Raw genomic sequence first — 18,708 nt, forward strand, 5'->3', positions numbered from 1 at the left:
GCTACCTAACATCTTTATTTTTATATACCGAGGTGCGGCGACTGAAAAACGGCATTGCTGTCGCTTTGATTTTTTTTTCGTGCATTTACCACATGGGTTAAATAATTATATATTTTGATAGATTGGATTTTTACAGACGTGTTTATTTTTTATTCATTTTATTTACTATTATTTATTCGATTTTATTTATTATTTTTTATTATTATCTATTTATTATATTTTATTTATTATTATTTATTATGTTTTATTTATTATTTTTGTATTGTTATTTTTTATTTATTAATTTTGTATAATTATTTATTAGATTTAATTTATTATTTATTTATTTTTTTCATTATTATTTTTTACTATTACTTTTTATTATTATTTATTATATTTTATTTATTATTTTTGTATTATTATTTATTAGATTTCATTTGTTATGTATTTTTTTTTTATTCTTGTTTTTTACTATTATATTTTATTATTTATATTTTATTTATTGTTTTTTATTTATTATTTTATAGTATATTTTATTATTTTTTATTTATTATATTTTATTTATTATGTTTTTTGTCTATAATTTTTTAGTATTATTTTTATTATTTATTTTTTATATTTTATTTATCTTTTTTATTTTTTAGATTTTATTTATCATTTTTTATTTTTATATTTTGTCTTTTTTTTCACTATCTTCATATTTAATGGGGGACAAAAAGGGGCATTGAAAATGTTAGAGTTTCTTTTAATAACTTTTTAACTTTTTTTTTCTTTTTAGTCCACTTAGGGGTCAGATTGCAGAATATAGGGATAAAATGATAGGCATGTGGTACAGAGACTGACAGCGGCATTTAAGAGTTTTTTTTATCACCATTTCACCACACTAGGATTTTTTTTCCCGTTTTTTAGTACATTATATGGTAAATGGAACGGCGTCATTGAAAACTACAACTTCTCATACAGCGATCTCATCGGAAAAAGAGGAAAGCTATTGATCTTAATAATAATAATAATAATTTTATTTCTATAGCGCCAACATATTCTGCAGCCCTTTACATTACAGAGGGGACTTATATAGATTATAAAGACATAACTCAGATACCAAGAGGAGTGATGGCCCGATCACAAGAGCTTACAATCTATGAGGAAATAGGGGAGACACCAGAGATGGATGGTAACAGTTGCTTGTATTGTATGGTCCAGCCATCAATATAGTAAATAGTTTTTTTTCACGTAACGCTGCATGAACCGGCCACCAACCAGTATGTGTATGGACACAAAGGGCTATTAAGTACATGGAGGGGTGTGATCAGATGCTACGAGGGACCAAATTTTGAAGAAAATTTTATATGGGCAAAACAGGGATTGTTATATTAGTGAGGTGAGGCGATAGGCCAGTATAAATAAATAATTGTGATAAGGGAAACGAAGGAGGAGATGTAGGGTGGTGCTGAACCGTGGAGTGCTTTGTGGGTGAGAATGGTAAGTTTATATTGGACTGTGGGTAACCAGTGCAATTGCTGGCACAGGGTAGAGGCATCGGTGTAGTGGTTGGAAAGGAATGTGATCCTAGCTGCTGTATTCAGGACGAATTGGAGACGGGAGTGGGAGGTTCTTAATATAAAGGATGTTAGTCTTAGGTCATTAGCAGAATGGGTAGAGTGATAAGAGAAACGAAGGAGGAGATGAAGGCCAGTGCTGAACAGTGGAGTGCTTTGTTGGTGAGAATGGTAAGTTTATATTGGACTATGGGTAACCAGTGCAATGGCTGACATAGGGTACAGGGATCGGTGTAGTGGTTGGAAAGGAATGTGATCCTAGCTGCTGTATTCAGGACGAATTGGAGACGGGAGTGGGAGGTTTGGATTATAGAGGATGTTAATTTTAGGTCATTACCAGAACGGGTAGAGTGTTAAGAAAAACTACGGAGGAGCTGTAGGGTGGTGCTGAACCGTGAAGTGCTTTGTGGGTGAGAATGGTAAGTTTATATTGGACTGTGGGTAACCAGTGGAATGGCTGGCACAGGGTAGAGGCATCGGTGTAGTGGTTGGAAAGGAATGTGATCCTAGCTGCTGTATTCAGGACGGATTGGAGACGAGAGTGTGAGGTGCGGATTATAGAGGATGTTAATTTTAGGTAATTAGCAGAATGGGTAGGGTGATAAGAGAAATGAAGGAGGAGATGTAGGGTGATGCTGAACAGTGGAGTGCTTTGTGGGTGAGTATGATAAGTTTATATTGGACAGTGGGTAACCAGTGCAATGGCTGGCACAGGGTAGAGGCATCGGTGTAGTGGCTGGAGAGGAGTAGGATCCTGGCTGCTGTATTCAGGACGAATTGGAAACGGGAGTGGGAGGTTCGGATTATAGAGTTTGTTAGTCTTGGGTCATTAGCAGAATGGGTAGGGTTATAAGAGAAACAAAGGAGGAGATGAAGGGCAGTGCTGAACAGTGGAGTGCTTTGTTGGTGAGAATGGTAAGTTTATATTGGACTATGGGTAACCAGTGCAATGGCTGGCATAGGGTACAGGGATCGGTGTGTTTGGAAAGAAATGTGATCCTAGCTGCTGTATTCAGGACGAATTGGAGACTGGAGTGGGAGATTTGGATTATAGAGGATGTTAATTTTAGGTCAATACCAGAACGGGTAGAGTGATAAGAAAAACTACGGAGGAGCTGTAGGGTGGTGCTGAGCCGTGAAATACTTTGTGGGTGAGAATGGTAAGTGTATATTGGACTGTGGGTAACCAGTGCTGTTATGATCTGCAATAAGAACTAAGGAAAGATAGGGAAAAGCTGTCCCTACAGTAAGACTAAGCTGAATCCCTACAATGTAGCGGGCTGCCTGTTCCTAGTGAACTGACCCGCCTTCGTCCTCGGCTAGTCTGAACGAAGACCTATAGAGTTAAGGGAGGGGTCCCTAAAAGAACTAAGGACTGGAACAAAAATGGGACACCTCCTAAACAGAAGTTGTTGTAGAACACAAAAGACAAACTGACAAAAAGTACTAGAGGTCCCAGAGGACCAAGCGAACTGACAGAGATAGGCACCGAAGCACCAGGCTAGCAAGACAGTCAAACACTGAAGTCCAGCAAAGCCAGAAGGGCGGAGCTGGAATATATAGACAGATGGTCACCTGACCGCAAAACACAAGATAGAAAAAACTAACAGGAGGGTTCTAACAGTACCCCCTCTTTTATTAGGATCCTCCAGGCCTATCCGGAAACCTCCTGTGGAAAGCTTTAACAAGCCTAGGAGCAGAGACATCATCCGTCCTTACCCAGGAGTTGTCTTCGGGACCGAAACCCTTCCAGGAGACAAGATACTGTAATCTCCCTCGATGCCATCTAGAATTCAAGATACGTGAAATCTCAAATTCGCCGTCTTCCACCACAGGAAGAACTGTGACAGTGGCTTCCCTATCAAAAACGTCAGCCTTTTTCAACAAGGAAACATAAAACACAGGATTAATCTTCCAGGAAGTAGGGACATCCAACCTAACAGCAGACGGGTCAACAACCTGAAGCACTTTAAATGGACCCACAAACTTTGGTTCTTCGAGGACAACCAAACCATGTCACCCACAGTAAACAAAACCTCTTCTTGGATTTCTTGTTAGCCTCTTAAAGGTTGCAACAGACATTACTCCAAACTCTCTCCAAATCACCGGAAAAATTCTCCTCCTCCGGCACCGCCGACCCTAATTTGGAGAACAAACCAAAAGACGGATGTCTCCCAGTACAACAAAAAAAAGGAGAACACCCAGCAGAGGAGGATGTATTATTGTTAAGAGCAAATTCTGCAAGAGGCAGAAACTGAGACCACACTTCTTGATTGTCTGCCACAAAACAACGCAAAAACTGTTCAACATCCTGGTTCTTTCTTTCAGTCTGTCCATTAGACTCAGGATGATAACCAGATGAAAATGACAAATGGACTCCCAACCTGTCACAAAAAGCACGCCAAAAGCGAGCCACAAACTGAGGTCCTCTATCAGAAACAATATCTGCAGGAAAGCCATGGAGTTTGACAATCTCCTTAACAAACGCCTTAGCGAGTGTCTTGGCGCAGGGCAACTTAATGAATGGAACCAAGTGACACATCTTACTAAAACGGTCCACGACCACCCAGATGACAGTAAAACCCTCGAACACAGGAAGATCAGTAATAAAATCCATTGTGAGATGCGTCCAAGGCGCACTAGGAACTTCCAGAGGGCAAAGCAACCCCGCAGCAGGAGTATGTGAAGCCTTTGACCTAGCACACACAGTACACTTGATGACATCCTTCTGCCATCCAGGCCACCAAAAACTGCGACTGATAAGTCTCTTAGTTTCCGAAATTCCTGGATGACCTGCCAACCGAGACTCATGACACTTCACAAACAAATCTCTCCTAAAGGCTCTAGGCACGAACAACCCATGGGGAGTGTTAGATGGAGCATCATCTTGAGCTTTCAGAATCCCATTCTCCAAAACAGAGTCCAAAGCCGCCACCACAACTCCTTTCTGTAAAATCCTCTCCTCCTCCTCGGCACCGACCGTAGGAGAGAAACTGCGAGATAAAGCATCGGCTTTAACATTCTTAGTACCAGGGATATAGGTAACAGAAAAATGAAACCGAGAAAAAAAAAGTGCCCACCTAGCTTGACGGGCATTCAAGCGCTTGGCAGCACCCAGATAGATCAAATTCTTATGATCTGTGAAAACCTGAATAGGAAATCTAGCGCCTTCCAAAAAATGACGCCAATGTTCAAACGCAAGTTTAATAGCCAGCAACTCATAGTTACATATATAGTTACATAGTTTATAAGGCCGAAAAAAGACCAGCGTCCATCCAGTTCAGCCTATTTCTTGTGCACTGCAGCTATTCCGCAGCGTTGATCCAGGGGAAGGCAACAAAAAACCATGCGGTATAGGCCAATTTACATCATTGAGGAAAAATTCACATCCCGACACCAATCTGGCAGTCAGATTAAATCCCTGGATTAATTAACTATCACTAAGCATAAGATGTAATTTTATTGTTCTCAAGAAAGCCGTCCAGGCCTCTCTTGAACTCATTAAGTGAGTTGGACATCACCACTTCCTCTCCCAGAGAGTTCCAGAGTCTCACGGCTCTGACCGTAAAGAATCCCCTTCTATGCTGGTGCAGGAACCTCCTTTCCTCCAGACGCATAGTGTGCCCCCTCGTCTTTGTCACCATCCTTGGTATAAACAGGTCATGGGAGAGATCTCTGTACTGCCCCCTGATGTATTTATACATGTTTATGAGGTCTCCCCTAAGCCTTCTCTTTTCCAACGTAAATAGGCCTAATTTTGACAACCTCTCTGGGTATTCTAGTCCCTCAATTCCCTTTATTACCTTAGTCGCCCTCCTTTGTACCCTCTCTAGCTCCAATATGTCTTTCCTGAGCACCGGAGCCCAGAACTGTGCACAATATTCTAAGTGCGGCCTTACCAGCGCTTTATACAGAGGAAGAACAATGTTCTCATCATATGCCCCTATTCCTCTTCTGATGCATGCCATGACTCTATTTGCCTTCGCAGCTGCTGCCTGACACTGGGCACTCCAATTTAATTTGCTATTAACCAAGACGCCCAGGTCCTTCTCCATGTCAGATTTCCCCAACGGTTTCCCATTTAATATGTATGGGTGACTGCTGTTTTTCTTTCCCATGTGCATGACCTTACATTTATCGGCATTGAACCCCATTTGCCATTTTTTGGCCCAACTCCCCAATTTATCTAAATCCTCCTGTAGCTGTGCCCTATCCTCATCTGTATTAACTACTTTACAAAGTTTAGTATCATCTGCAAATATTGCTATTTTACTATGCAACCCTTCCACTAGATCATTAATAAATATATTAAATAATATAGGGCCCAAGACAGACCCTTGAGGCACCCTGCTAGTAACCCTGACACACCCTGAGCTTACTCCATTGATAACCACCCTCTGCTTTCTATCACTCAGCCAGCTATTTACCCACTTGCACACATTATCCCCCAGACCAAGCATTCTCATTTTATATACCAACCTTTTGTGTGGCACGGTATCAAACGCTTTGGAGAAGTCAAGGTATACAACATCCACTGACTCTCCCCGGTCCAGCTGTGAGCTCACCTCCTCGTAGAAGGCCATCAGGTTTGTTTGGCAGGAGCGATCCCTCATGAATCCATGTTGATATGGAGTTAGACAGTTATTATCATTAAGATATTCTACAATAGCATCTCTAAGAAATCCTTCAAACAATTTACCCACAACAAACGTTAAGCTGACTGGTCTATAGTTCCCAGGGTCACTTTTAGACCCCTTTTTGAATATTGGTACCACATTTGCTTGGCGCCAGTCTAGTGGGACAGTCCCTGTCCATAAACAGTGCTTGAATATAAGATACAGCGGTCTGTCTATCACATTACTTAATTCCTTTAGTACCCGGGGGTGTATGCCATCTGGGCCTGGTGACTTGTCTATTTTGATATTATTTAGGCGTTTCTGAACTTCCTCCTGGGTTAGGTGGGTGGAAACTCCCGATTTCCAACATCATAATTCAGTTCGGTTTCTGAAAATTTCCTCGAAAAGAAGGCACAAGGATGTACTCCACCCTTGTTCACCTGAGACAAAACTGCTCCGACCCCCACCGATGAAGCATCGACCTCGACCAAAAAAGGCTTGGTCTCATCAGGCTGCATAAGGATAGGGGCAGAACTGAACCTCTCCTTGAGATACTCAAATGCTTCAATGGCCTCAGTAGTCCACTGGGCCGTATTCGCACCTTTCTTAGTGAGATCGGTTAGCGGTTTAACAATTACAGAAAAGTTCTTAATGAATTTCCTGTAATAATTGGCAAAACCCCAAAATCTCTGTATAGATTTCAAACCAATAGGCCCAGGCCATTCCTGCACAGCCTGAACCTTCACAGGGTCCATCTCAAAGCCCTCGCTGGAGACAATGTAGCCCAAAAAACTAATTTTCTGCACAGCGAACTCACATTTCTCCAGCTTAGCAAAGAGTGAATTATCACTCAATAACTGCAAAACTTCACGTACACTCTGCCAATGGGACTCTAGATCTGGTGAATAAATCAGAATGTCATCCAAATACACAACCACATTCTTACCAATCAAAGGTCTCAAGATGTCATTAATAAGGTTCTGAAAAAATGCAGGTGAATTGGTAAGACCAATAGGCATCACCTGATTCTCAAAATGACCTACCGGAGTGTTAAAAGCAGTCTTCCATTCATCACCCTCCTTCACTTGTAACAAATTGTATGCCCCCCGGAAATCAATTTTGGAGAACCACTTGGCCCCCACTAACTGGTTAAACAAGTCAGGAATTAACGGCAATGGGTAGGAATTGCGTACTCTAATCTTATTAATTTCACGAAAATCCAGACATGGACGTAAACCCCCGTCCTTTTTTTAGCAAAAAAGAATCCAACTGCCACCGGCGACTTAGAAGGTCTAATGTGACCAGCAGCCAGGCTAGTCTCTATGTACTCCTCCAAAGCCTTTCTTTCAGGGATAGTAAGATTAAACAAGCGACTTTTGGGAAGAATAGCACCCGGAACAAACTCAATGGCGCAATCATAATCCCTATGAGGAGGTAAAACTTGCGACTCCTCCTCCGAAAAAACCCTCCAAAAATCTTGAATAGGTACAGGTAATTCCCCTTTTACCATAGCACTTCGGACTCCAGGACTTAATCACATTAGTAGACCAGTCCAATAAAGGATTGTGCGGTTTTAACCAAGGCAATCCTAGAACAACTGGAGAGGGCAAATTATCCAAAAGAACCAAGTCCAAAATTTCTTGGTGAACTCCATTGATAGTGAGGGGAAATGCAGTAGTCTTGTGAGTAATACATTTCAAAGGAGTGTTATCAATTCCAACCACAGAAATAGGTGATGACAAAGGTTTGGATTTCAATTTAAGGTTTTCCAAAACCCTATATCAATCGCATTAAGTGTTGAACCACAATCCACAAATACCTGAAATTCAATCAAATCTCCCTGCAGAGTAGTACTCCCAGAAAAAAATACTCCTGCAGAACGTAAACAAGCTATACAGGCGTAACTGACCTTTTTTTTCTTTACTTAAACGACGCTCACAATACTTAATCAAATGGTCAGCTTTACCACAATAAAGACACAAACCTTCGGCGAATCTCCGGTCTCTTTCCTGAGAGCGGAGTGACATTGCCCCCACCTCCATTGGTTCTCCGCTGTCAGAGTAGATTTTTTGTGAACTAGGACCTGACTTTACAGGAGTTTTTACATCATTCACCCTGGACCTCAGTCTTCTGTCCACACGAACAGCTAACTGCATAGCCTCCTGCAGTGTCTCAGGTGCAGGGAATGTAATTAGTAAATCCTTAACCCTTTCACTCAGACCAGCAAGAAATAAACATCTCAGCGCAGAATCATTCCATTTAACTTCTGAGGCCCATCTCCTGAAGTGTGTGCAATAATTTTCAACATCATCTGACCCCTGATTCAAACGTCTAAGTTCTGATTCAGCAGATGAGATTCGATCAGGATCATCATATAATAGCCCCATAGCAGAAAAAAATTCCTCAACGGACCCCAAACATGGATCATTAGGTTGGAGAGAAAAAGCCCACCCCTGTGGTTCCTTGTGCAAAAGTGACATAATAAAACCAATGCGCTGTGATTCATTCTCAAATGAAAATATAACAAACAAGCATTTTTAAAGGAAAAAAATCTTGCTGTTTACCACAAAAAACATCAGGCAGTCCTGCCTTGGGTTCGACAAAATGCGCTCCAGAACAGCTACTCACGTGTTGCTGGAGCTCAGCCACCTCCAGAGACAATCCCTGCAAGAGTTGAGCCAACTCCTGGACGGAAACCATACTGATCCCCAAATTTCTTTCCTTAAGTTTTTTTTTTTTTGGGCTGGACTTACTGTTATGATCTGCAACAAGAACTAAGGAAAGATAGGGGAAAGCTGTCCCTACAGTAAGACTAATCTGAATCCCTTCGATGTAGCGGGCTGCCTGTTCCTAGTGAACAGACCCGCCTTCGTCCTCGGCTAGTCTGAACGAAGACCTATAGAGTTAAGGGAGGGGTCCCTAAAAGAACTAAGGGCTGGAACAAAAATGGGACACCTCCTAAACAGAAGTTGTTGTAGACAAAAAGTACTATAGGTCCCAGAGGACCAAGCGAACTGACAAGAGATAGGCACCGAAGCACCAGGCTAGCAAGACAGTCAAACAACACTGAAGTCCAGCAAAGCCAGAAGGGCGGAGCTGGAATATATAGGCAGATGGTCACGTGACCGCAAAACACAAGATAGAAAAAACTAACAGGAGGGTTCTAACAAGTGCAATGGCTGGCACAGGGTAGAGGCATCGGTGTAGTGGTTGGAAAGGACTGTATTCAGGACGGATTAAAGACGGGAGTGAGAGGTGCGGATTATAGAGGATGTTAGTTTTAGGTCATTAGCAGAATGGGTAGGGTGATAAGAGAAATGAGGGAGGAGATGTAGGGTGATGCTGAACAGTGGAGTGCTTTGTGGGTGAGAATGGTAAGTTTATATTGGACTGTGGGTAACCAGTGCAATGGCTGGCACAGGGTAGAGGCATCGGTGTAATGGTTGGAAAGGAGTATCATCCTGGCTGCTGTATTCAGGATGAATTGGAAACGGGAGTGGGAGTTTTGGATTATAGAGGATGTTAATTTTAGGTCATTAGCAGAACGGGTAGAGTGATAAGAAAAACGACGGAGGAGATGTAGGGTGATGCTGAACCGTGAAGTGCTTTTGTTGGTGAGAATGGTAAGTTTATATTGGACTGTGGGTAACCAGTGCAATTGCTGGCACAGGATAGAGGCATCGGTGTAGTGGTTGGAAAGGAATATGATACTAACTACTGTATTTAGGATGGATTGGAAACGGGAGTGAGAGGTGCGGATTATAGAGGATGTCAGTTTTAGGTCATTAGCTGAAAGGGTAGGGTGATAAGAGAAATGAGGGAGGAGATGTAGGGTGGTGCTGAACAGTGGAGTGCTTTGTGGGTGAGAATGGTAAGTTTATATTGGACTATGGGTAACCAGTGCAATGGCTGGCACAGGGCAGAGGCATCGGTGTAATGGTTGGAAAGGAATATGATCCTAGCTGCTGTATTCAGGACGAATTGGAGACGGGAGCGGGAGGTTCAGATTATAGAGGATGTTAGTCTTAGGTCATTAGCAGAATGGGTAGGGTGATAACAGAAAAGAGGAAGGAGATGTAGGGTGGTGCTGACCCGTGGAGTGCTTTGTGGGTGAGAATGGTAAATTTATATTGGACTGTGGTTAACCAGTGCAATTGCTAGCACAAGGTAGAGGCATCGTTGCAGTGGTTGGAAAGGAATATGATCCTGGCTGCTGCATTCAGGACGGATTGGAGACGGGAATGGGAGGTTAGGATTATAGAGGATGTTAGTCTTAGGTCATTAGCAGAATGGGTAGGGTGATAAGAGAAATGAGGGAGGAGATGTAGGGTGGTGCTGAACCGTGGAGCGCTTTGTGGGTGAGAATGGTAAGTTTATATTTGACTCTGGGTAACCAGTGCAATGGCTGACACAGAGAAGAGGCATCAGTGTATTGGCTGGAGAGGAGTATGATCCTGGCTGCTGCGTTCAGGACGGATTGGAGAGGGAAGAAGAGGGAGACCGATTAGTAGAGAGTTGTAATAGTCCAGATGAGAATGAATAAGAGCAGTGAGTTTTTGCCAAGTCAAGGGTAAGAAAAGGTCAAATTCTAGAAATGTTTTTGACGTGTAGATGACATGAGTGATCAGATGTAGGGAGTGAAGGAAAGATCTGAATGAAGAATGACACCAAGACAGCGGGCGTGCTGCTGGGGAGTAATGGTGGAACACATGTATTGGTCGGACACATGTCCAGTTTTGATCTGAGGGTCAGATCAAAATCAGGAATGCAAGTCAATGGGTCAGTGAAAAAATTGCGGTTCCATTTTCACAGACTGCCAGAATGAAAAAGGTGGAGAAGTACGAGAAAATCGGATGACACCCAGACCACTCTGATCAAAATAATCGGTCCGGTTTTCTCAAAAAACTGAATAAGGCCATACTTGGGAAAGTCCAAGGTGAAGTTTAATAGAATGTTTCCACTGATGGCCACTAGGGGGAGACTGAACATAAGCAAAAGGACTCCACAATACACCTCACTACTTACAATATTTCTCATGATGCTGAAACCCAAGTGCAATTTTCTATGTGTCACAGATGAATCACAAGCAGCATGTTAAGAAGATCTGAGCGACAATGGAATGTTTGTGCCAACCATACTGTTACATAGAACATTTCCAGCAGTGACCACTAGATGGAGCCCAAACTAATAAAACCACGTAACTATTGCACAGATTTACAGAACTGAAGTCTCATTCCTTCCCCATAGCCATTTGAGGCTTGTTTTTTGTGGCATGAGATACACTTTTGAATGACACTATTAATTTTACCATATAGTGTACTGGAAAGTGAGAAAAAAATTCCAAGTGCGTTAAAGTTGCAAAAAAAGTGCAATTCCACATTTGTTTTTTGGGCTTTTTATTTACCCTTTTCACTATATGGTAAAACTGACCTGACAATATTATTCCTCCTGGTCACTATGAGTATGCAGGTACCAAACATGTATAGTTTTTTTTTTTTTTTTAAATGGTGAAAATTTGGGGGAAATTTATAAAAAAAAAAAAAATAGCTTGTGTTGCCATTTTCAGAGATCCGTAGCGTCTCCATTTTTGGGGATCTGGTGTTGGGTAACGGCTTATTTTTTGCGCCTTGAGCTGACTTTTTTACTGATACCATTTTAAGGTAGATACGATGTTTTGGTCGCCTGTTATTGCATTTTATTGCAATGTTGCAGCAGCCAAAAAAAACGGAATTCTGGCATTTTTCTTTTTTTCTCATTACACCGTTTACCAATCGGATTCATTTAGTTTATATTTTGATAGATCAGGCTTTTACGAATACAGCGATACCAAATATGTGTATTTTTATTTATTTTTTATCTTTAATGGAACTTTTGTGTTTTTTTCACATATTTAAAAACTTTTTTTCCCACTTTTTACTGTATTTAATAGTCCCCTTAGGGGACTTGAAGCTGCGATTGTCTGATCGCCTGTGCTATACATAGCAGGGCATTAGAACTGCAATGTATCGAGAAAATCACGATCTCCTATGAACGTCTGTTGGAGCATTTTATCATAATTTTTACTTAAAAATAATGACTGAAAAAAATTCTTTAAAAAAAAAATGTTGGAAAAATAATCAGAAAATGACTGAAAAAATGGCACAGAAAACACTTTTGGAAAAAGAAAACCCAACAGTTTCCTGCTTGAAAAACTTGGCGAGTTTTCCAAAGCTTAACCCCTTCACGCCGCGGCCAATTTTTACGTTTCCATTTTTTCCTCCCCTTCTTCGCAGACCCATAACTTTTTTTATTTTAGTCTACATGGAAAAATGAGGGCTTGTTTTTTTGCGGGGCAAGTTGTACTTTTGAATGACTCTATTCATTTTACAACATAGTGTACTGGAAAACATGAAAAAGATTCCAAGTTGAGCGAAATTGTGAAAAAAAATACAATTCTAGCATTGTTTTTTGGGAATTATTTTTACGATGTACAGTTTGTGGTAAAAATGACCTCCCAATATGATTCTGCTCATCAGTACAATTGTGGCGATACCAAATATGCCCAGTTTTTTAATTATTTTATTGGTGAAAAAGAAATCAGGAGTTTGCAAAAAAAAAAATTTGGGGTTGTGTGCCCATTTTCCGAGACCCGTAATATTTTTATTTTTCGGTCAATGGAGCTGTGTGATGGCTTATTTTTTGCGGGACGAGACGATGTTTTTATTGATACCATTTTGGGATAGATGTGACCTTTTGATCGCTTGTTACAGCATTTTTTGTGGCATTTCAGAGACCAAAAAATGTAATTTTTGCATTCTAGAATTTTTTCCATTTACTGTGTTTACTTATTGAATTAATTATTTTTTTATTTTGATAGATTGGACGTTTCTTAAAGCGGCGATAATATATTTTTATTATCTTTATTTTTAATGGGGTGATATGAAATTTTTTTTTACTTTTTTCATATCTTTTTAAAACTTTTTTTTTTTTTTTTTACTTTTTATTGTTCTAGTTAGTCCCCTTAGGGGACTAGAAGCTGTGATGGTCCGATCGCTTGTCCTATATACAGCGAAGCCACAGGATCACTATATTTAGCAGAAATCACTGTCTCCTTTGAAGCCAGACCACAGGAATACAAAAACAACATGTTGTTTACAAGTGGAAAGAAGTGTCTGAATTTTTTTCCCCCAAGAGGAATTTTTATTTTCAAAACCTATTCAGGAAAAACCTTAAAAATGTCTCTGTATAAAAATCCGCGTGAATTTCCAGAATTTAAAGTTTTTCAAGAGGCTCTATGGAGTGGATCTACTAAAAATAAAATTCCCCCCAAAAAATCATGTAAGTATTGCCTAGGGCCATCAGTGATAAAAGATTTTTTTTTTTTTTTTTGGAGTGGATTCGCTCTATAAAAAAAAACATTATTACGCCCTAGGTTTTACAATAATCAGTAATGGCACAAGTGTAATAATAGCGTATGAGCAGCATCATATACCAGAGCACAGTATTATATGGCAGGAATAAAAGGCCAGGTATAAAGCGGCCAATGCGTGCTGAGCCCAACCGTTCTCAGGTGTCCTGAGACCAATTAATGGTAATCAGTTGTTATCTCGCCTCCTATAAGATCCCATCAGGCAGTGTGGTTGTATGGTGAGATCCTGGTGGCTATACTGAGACTGGTGAGCAGAAGCGCTATAGGATTATTGTGAGTTGGACCCTTTTCTTAGGTAGGGTTGGAAAGTGGGTGATGAAAGGGTTTTTTTTTTTTTTTTGTCCCATGCTTACCAAAGTGGCTGATGCCAGCAGGGGGATGAAGGTGAAAGAGTTTTTTTTTTTATTATTTTATTTACTGGTTTCACTAATCTGGGGTGTTTTTTTTGGGTGGCTCTGTAACTTTGTTTGGATTAAAGACCATGAATATGAATTCACCATAAAGCTGCAACTTGTAGATGTCTCCTACCACACTAGACTACAAACTATGGTCCCCTATGGAACATGAAATGTTGGCCATTTTAAGGGGGCACCAAAACAAAAACCTGTTTCCTCCACAAAAAAAAGTGGTCTACATATTATGGGCTGACTGATGTTGCATCTGTCCATTAATGTGAACTGCTTGTTCTGTTTTTCTACGTCACCCCCTCATGGGTGCCGATAAACTAATATTGAGTGGTAACTTCTGTTTGGCTTTTGCTTTGTCCAGACTCCCACCCACATCTGAACATGCGTCAAGAAGTCGAGGCTGCTGTCAGCTTCCTTGTGAAGGTTCTCAGCTTGAAGAAGACTCTGCAACCGGATCAGTTGGAAAACCTGGGAAAGAACCTTGTGGGCATACTGTGCAAGAAATACAAAGGCCACTGGTACCCAGACAAGCCAGCCAGGGGGCAAGCATACAGGTATGACCTTCTCCTTAAACTACCTTGGGATTTTTCCATTTCCCCCTCCCCCCCCCCCCCCCCATCTATATAGCTGTATGCTCTTGCTTTTTGCGAGATGAGTTGTACTCTTGAATGACTCCATTGACTTTGCTATATAGGGTACTGGAAAACATGGGGGGGAATTCAACAATTGGTTTACCATGTTCACTATATGGTAAAATTGACTTGGTAATGAATGTGATTCTCCAGGTCAGTACGAGTTCAGATACCAAACATGTATTGGTTCATTATTTCAATGGTGAAGAGAAAATCCAAAGGGTGTGTGTTATAAACTTTCTGAGACCAGTAGCGTCTCCATCTTTCTGGGGCTGGGTGAGGTCTTAAACTATACTGTATTGCTTGCCATTATTGCAGTGTTCCAGCTACCAGAAAAACAACTCTAGGTTTTTGTTTTTTTTTTTGTCCCGTTTGGAGACTAGAAGCTGTGATCATTGCCTGTGCTATACCAAGCAGGGCTTCAGCCCTGCTATGTGTAGCAGAGTTGACTATCTGTTATGAACACCAGCTGTGAGGCAATGACGAGCATGGGTGGTGTTATGCCAACCAACTGGCACCCTGTGATCAAGTCATGTGACACATCCTAAGACTTGCCTACATGTCTTAAAGGGGTTAATACATTATGTTGCACGCCCAAGCATTAAAGGGTTTCCCCTATGGACAATCTCTACCTAATAGAAGGTTGCTTTTAGAATAGGATTATCATAAATCTTCTGCTGAGACCTCCAGCCATCAGCAGTAATGTCCCTGCAGTGCCCCCGAATGTGAAATGGAGTATTACAATGTCTATTCAAACTAGCTGTTAATCTGCGTAGAACCTCATTCTGACTCTAATGTTCTAAATCCTGGCCTTAAAACATGTCTCATGACTTATGAGAAATGGATGTGGCTGGTCAGATAATCCATGTAAGGTGGCAATTTGTCTCCTCAGGTGTATTCGCATCAATTCCTGGCAATACATAGATGAGTCCCTGCTGGAGGCCAGTAAAAGATGTGGTATTGAATACTCAAATCTTCCTCTCCCAAAAGAGATGACCATCTGGATTGATCCCTTTGATGTTTGTGGAAGGTGAGTTGACCTGTTCCAGATCTGCATGGAGTGAGGTGTGCAGAGTAGGTCACCACGAAGATGGGTGTTCCTTAGGAGTCCCTACAAGCCTCCATCATGTAACTTCACAACTCTTGTGACAGACAAGGTGAGGAGTCATGGCCATTAAATTGGGACACCATATGGTGTATATTATATGTGGGGTGCTATTGGTTTTATAGAACCATCACCAAATTTAATAGTAGCTGTACACTTAACTTGCCCCCTTCATCAGTATCTTCAACATCTTGGCCCCACTACACACTGGAAAAATACACCGGAGCCCTCAATGTCTGAGTTGCCATCCTGGCCAGTGACCTTCAAACAAAAGGGTTTTGGGGGTGAGGGGGGGGGGGGGGTTAGCATCTGGCACTGCATTACCACCTGGGCCCTCAACATAGTGTGTGGGCATAATGCTCCAACTGCCATCATGGCTTGAAAGATGTAGTTGAGGCTCTAGGGTCATGATATTCCCTTGGCATGGTCAAACAGTTCAATGCAACTATCCAGATTTTTACTCTGTCAGCTCTAATATTCCTTAAATTAAATCTCTTGACTTAAAGGAGAGGGTGAGACAGATGCAATCAAATGGATGATTAGTTTGGCCGGTGCTCCATTGTTTGGTATGAACTGTCATTTTGTGCTTACAAATGCCCCTTTATGCAGTCCTGCACCCTTGTGACATGTGTGGTGGCTCTAGTGTCTACCACTTAGACTTCTATTATCTTACATTTTATTGAATTTCTTACTGTTTCACAGGTTTGAAGAAGATTCAGAATATTTCACAATTGCCACATTTGACCAGGCTACAGTAACAGAGCCGGTTCTTGAAGACCCAGAAAAGGAAACTTCAGACTATTCCTCTGAGGGGACTCGTTCTGGGACCACTTCTGAAAACTCATCTGATGACGAGGCCTCTGGAGAGAAGGCCACCACTAAGGAAGATGAAGTTGCAACAGATGAAGCTATTGGAATCTCTTCATCTGGGACTCCAGTGGCTGACCTGATGGACTCTGAAAACAAGGAAGGTCAAACTGGCTCAGATGTGGAGGAAGCTGCTCAAAAGATGAAGAACATTGAGCCTTGTCAGTAGGAAATGGGAGTCTGAGTATTTGCACTACAGCCTTGAGCTGCTTTTTAATGCTCTTAATTCAATTAGGCTGGAGAAGGACTTGGGACACTGTTTCTATAGTAGGCCTTTTATTTGGCAGATGTGAGTGTTACAACTACTGTAGTTCTTCTCTTGACCTCCACACCCACTTGTAACGTTTTTTTGGCCTGAGACGCTTCTCAACTTGGGGCAAGTTGCACTTCATGTTATAAAGTGGTGTAATTGGTCAAAAGTACTTGAAGCTCCACAAAGAGCCAGGCCATGGTTGGTGGGACTTCAGGTGCTAATACCAGTAAATACTTAAGAAAAAGCCAAGCCAAATCTGATTGTCTTTACTTGACCCTGGTCCTTGTACAATATGGTCATGGATCAGTGTCAAGTGTCTTGTGTTCAATGGGCAATCCAACCATAGATCTTGGCATTTCATGAGTAGACCTTTTAGCACTTTTTATTAGTTTTTATTCTTTTTAGACTACTTTGTACTTGGCCTTAGGACTTGATCTGGACAAGCTCATAATGCACCCTTAACTAAACCAACCATGATACTAAATAAAAAGTGAAACTCTGAGCTTGAGGCAGGACTTTAAAGAACAGGTCCTGCATGCAACAAACTGGGATATGTTTGACCTTTGTTCTAAGCATGCAGGTGGGGGGGTTGGTAACATAACCTATGGTTATCATGGACTTTGACATTCACATGGGTCCAAGTATGGCTGTGTAAATCCACAACTTATGTGGTCATGCTACAGCTTCCATATTGCTCATGAAACTCTTGATCCTGAGGTTTTCTGAGCTTACCCCAGATCATCAGGGAAGTTCTATAATCTGTGTAGTAAAACCTCATAAGGACCACCAACAGTGCATGTTTTCAAGACTTCCTTAGTAATTTAATCACCTGCACAGGTGAGGTTTCCAACATTTTGGAAGGCTAAGGAAATCCTGGAAAACGTGCACTGTTGGTGGTCCTTGTAGACTGGAGTTGTGCATATCTGGTCTAGACTTTAATATGTCTTTGAGTTGGCCCGTTAGAAGGGTGTAACTTCATTATCTAATGACCAAGTTTTAGTTTTTAATTAAATGTAGGCAATGAGACCACAAAGTATGCATGGGTCTACAAGTTCCTACCTTGATTTGGCTAATGGTATGGAGTGTTTTAAAAGTTCTCAATCCACCAGAAGTACAAGTGACTAGTTACACTACAGTGTAATCTCCGTAAGGGTCAAAGCCTCTTTATTCCAACCTATCAGAAGTAACTAGAATGGTGTCTTAAGATGACTTGTCCAGTGGCCCATCAATTAACATCATGGGATCTCCATTCATGGATTTGTGAAAGTGAAGAGTGAACTTGGTAACTTATCAGTTTGTCCAATTCAGGGAGTGAGTCTTGATAGTTGGCTTCTTCTGAAATGGATCTTCTCGGCTCCCAACCATCTAACTGTACTGGGTGCCATGTGATCACTTGATCCTGTGTTTTATTTCCAGAATGAGTAAATTGTCCTGTTCAAGCTTCAGATAGATGGTCCTCATGTTGTACACTTCTTGGCTATTGCAAGACCCAGCTGGCTCTCTGCCTTGCAATATATGTAAACTACTTTCTGAGATTTCATTACTCTACTCTTCCGCTTCATGGAAAATTCTCTGGTGCCATATTCTATTGGAGGACTCTGTTGGCATTTATTTTTCAGTCCTAGTTGGCATCAGAACTTGTGTATAACCAATATTACTAGTCATAAGTGGTCACCGCTCAGCAGTGTAACCTACCTTGTACTGCAGAAATAAATCTTTTAAATGGTCTATTGTCTTGTTTGGCTCTTCTTTCATGGTACTCCTCCTTCCCCTGCCAAAAGTAATGTGGGAACTTCTTACAAACTGAAGTTGGAGAGATGGTTTACCCGTCTACTAGACATTTGATGGCCAGGCTATGTTTTGTGTACAGTCAATATACACT

The 18,708-nt window shown here is 41.2% G+C and overlaps 1 protein-coding gene across 7 annotated transcripts in view; it reads left to right on the top strand.

Annotated features, from left to right (window-relative positions):
• Window positions 1-18,429, top strand: part of LOC141172017 (maternal B9.10 protein-like) — a 202,936-nt gene extending 184,507 nt beyond the window's left edge. For all 7 annotated transcript variants that reach the window (XM_073655792.1, XM_073655791.1, XM_073655790.1 and 4 more), the window contains 3 exons: window positions 14,331-14,523; window positions 15,494-15,631; window positions 16,409-18,429. In XM_073655792.1, coding sequence (XP_073511893.1) covers window positions 14,351-14,523; window positions 15,494-15,631; window positions 16,409-16,742 — 645 coding nt within the window. In that variant the 5' untranslated portion in view covers window positions 14,331-14,350 and the 3' untranslated portion in view covers window positions 16,743-18,429. The remainder of the gene's footprint in view (window positions 1-14,330; window positions 14,524-15,493; window positions 15,632-16,408) is intronic.
• Window positions 18,430-18,708: the final 279 nt, after the last annotated feature.

The sequence above is a fragment of the Phyllobates terribilis genome, unplaced genomic scaffold, assembly GCF_046119375.1.
Source record: "Phyllobates terribilis strain yellow unplaced genomic scaffold, ASM4611937v1 Scaffold_12__6_contigs__length_324123572, whole genome shotgun sequence".
Classification (NCBI taxonomy): Eukaryota; Metazoa; Chordata; class Amphibia; order Anura; family Dendrobatidae; genus Phyllobates; species Phyllobates terribilis.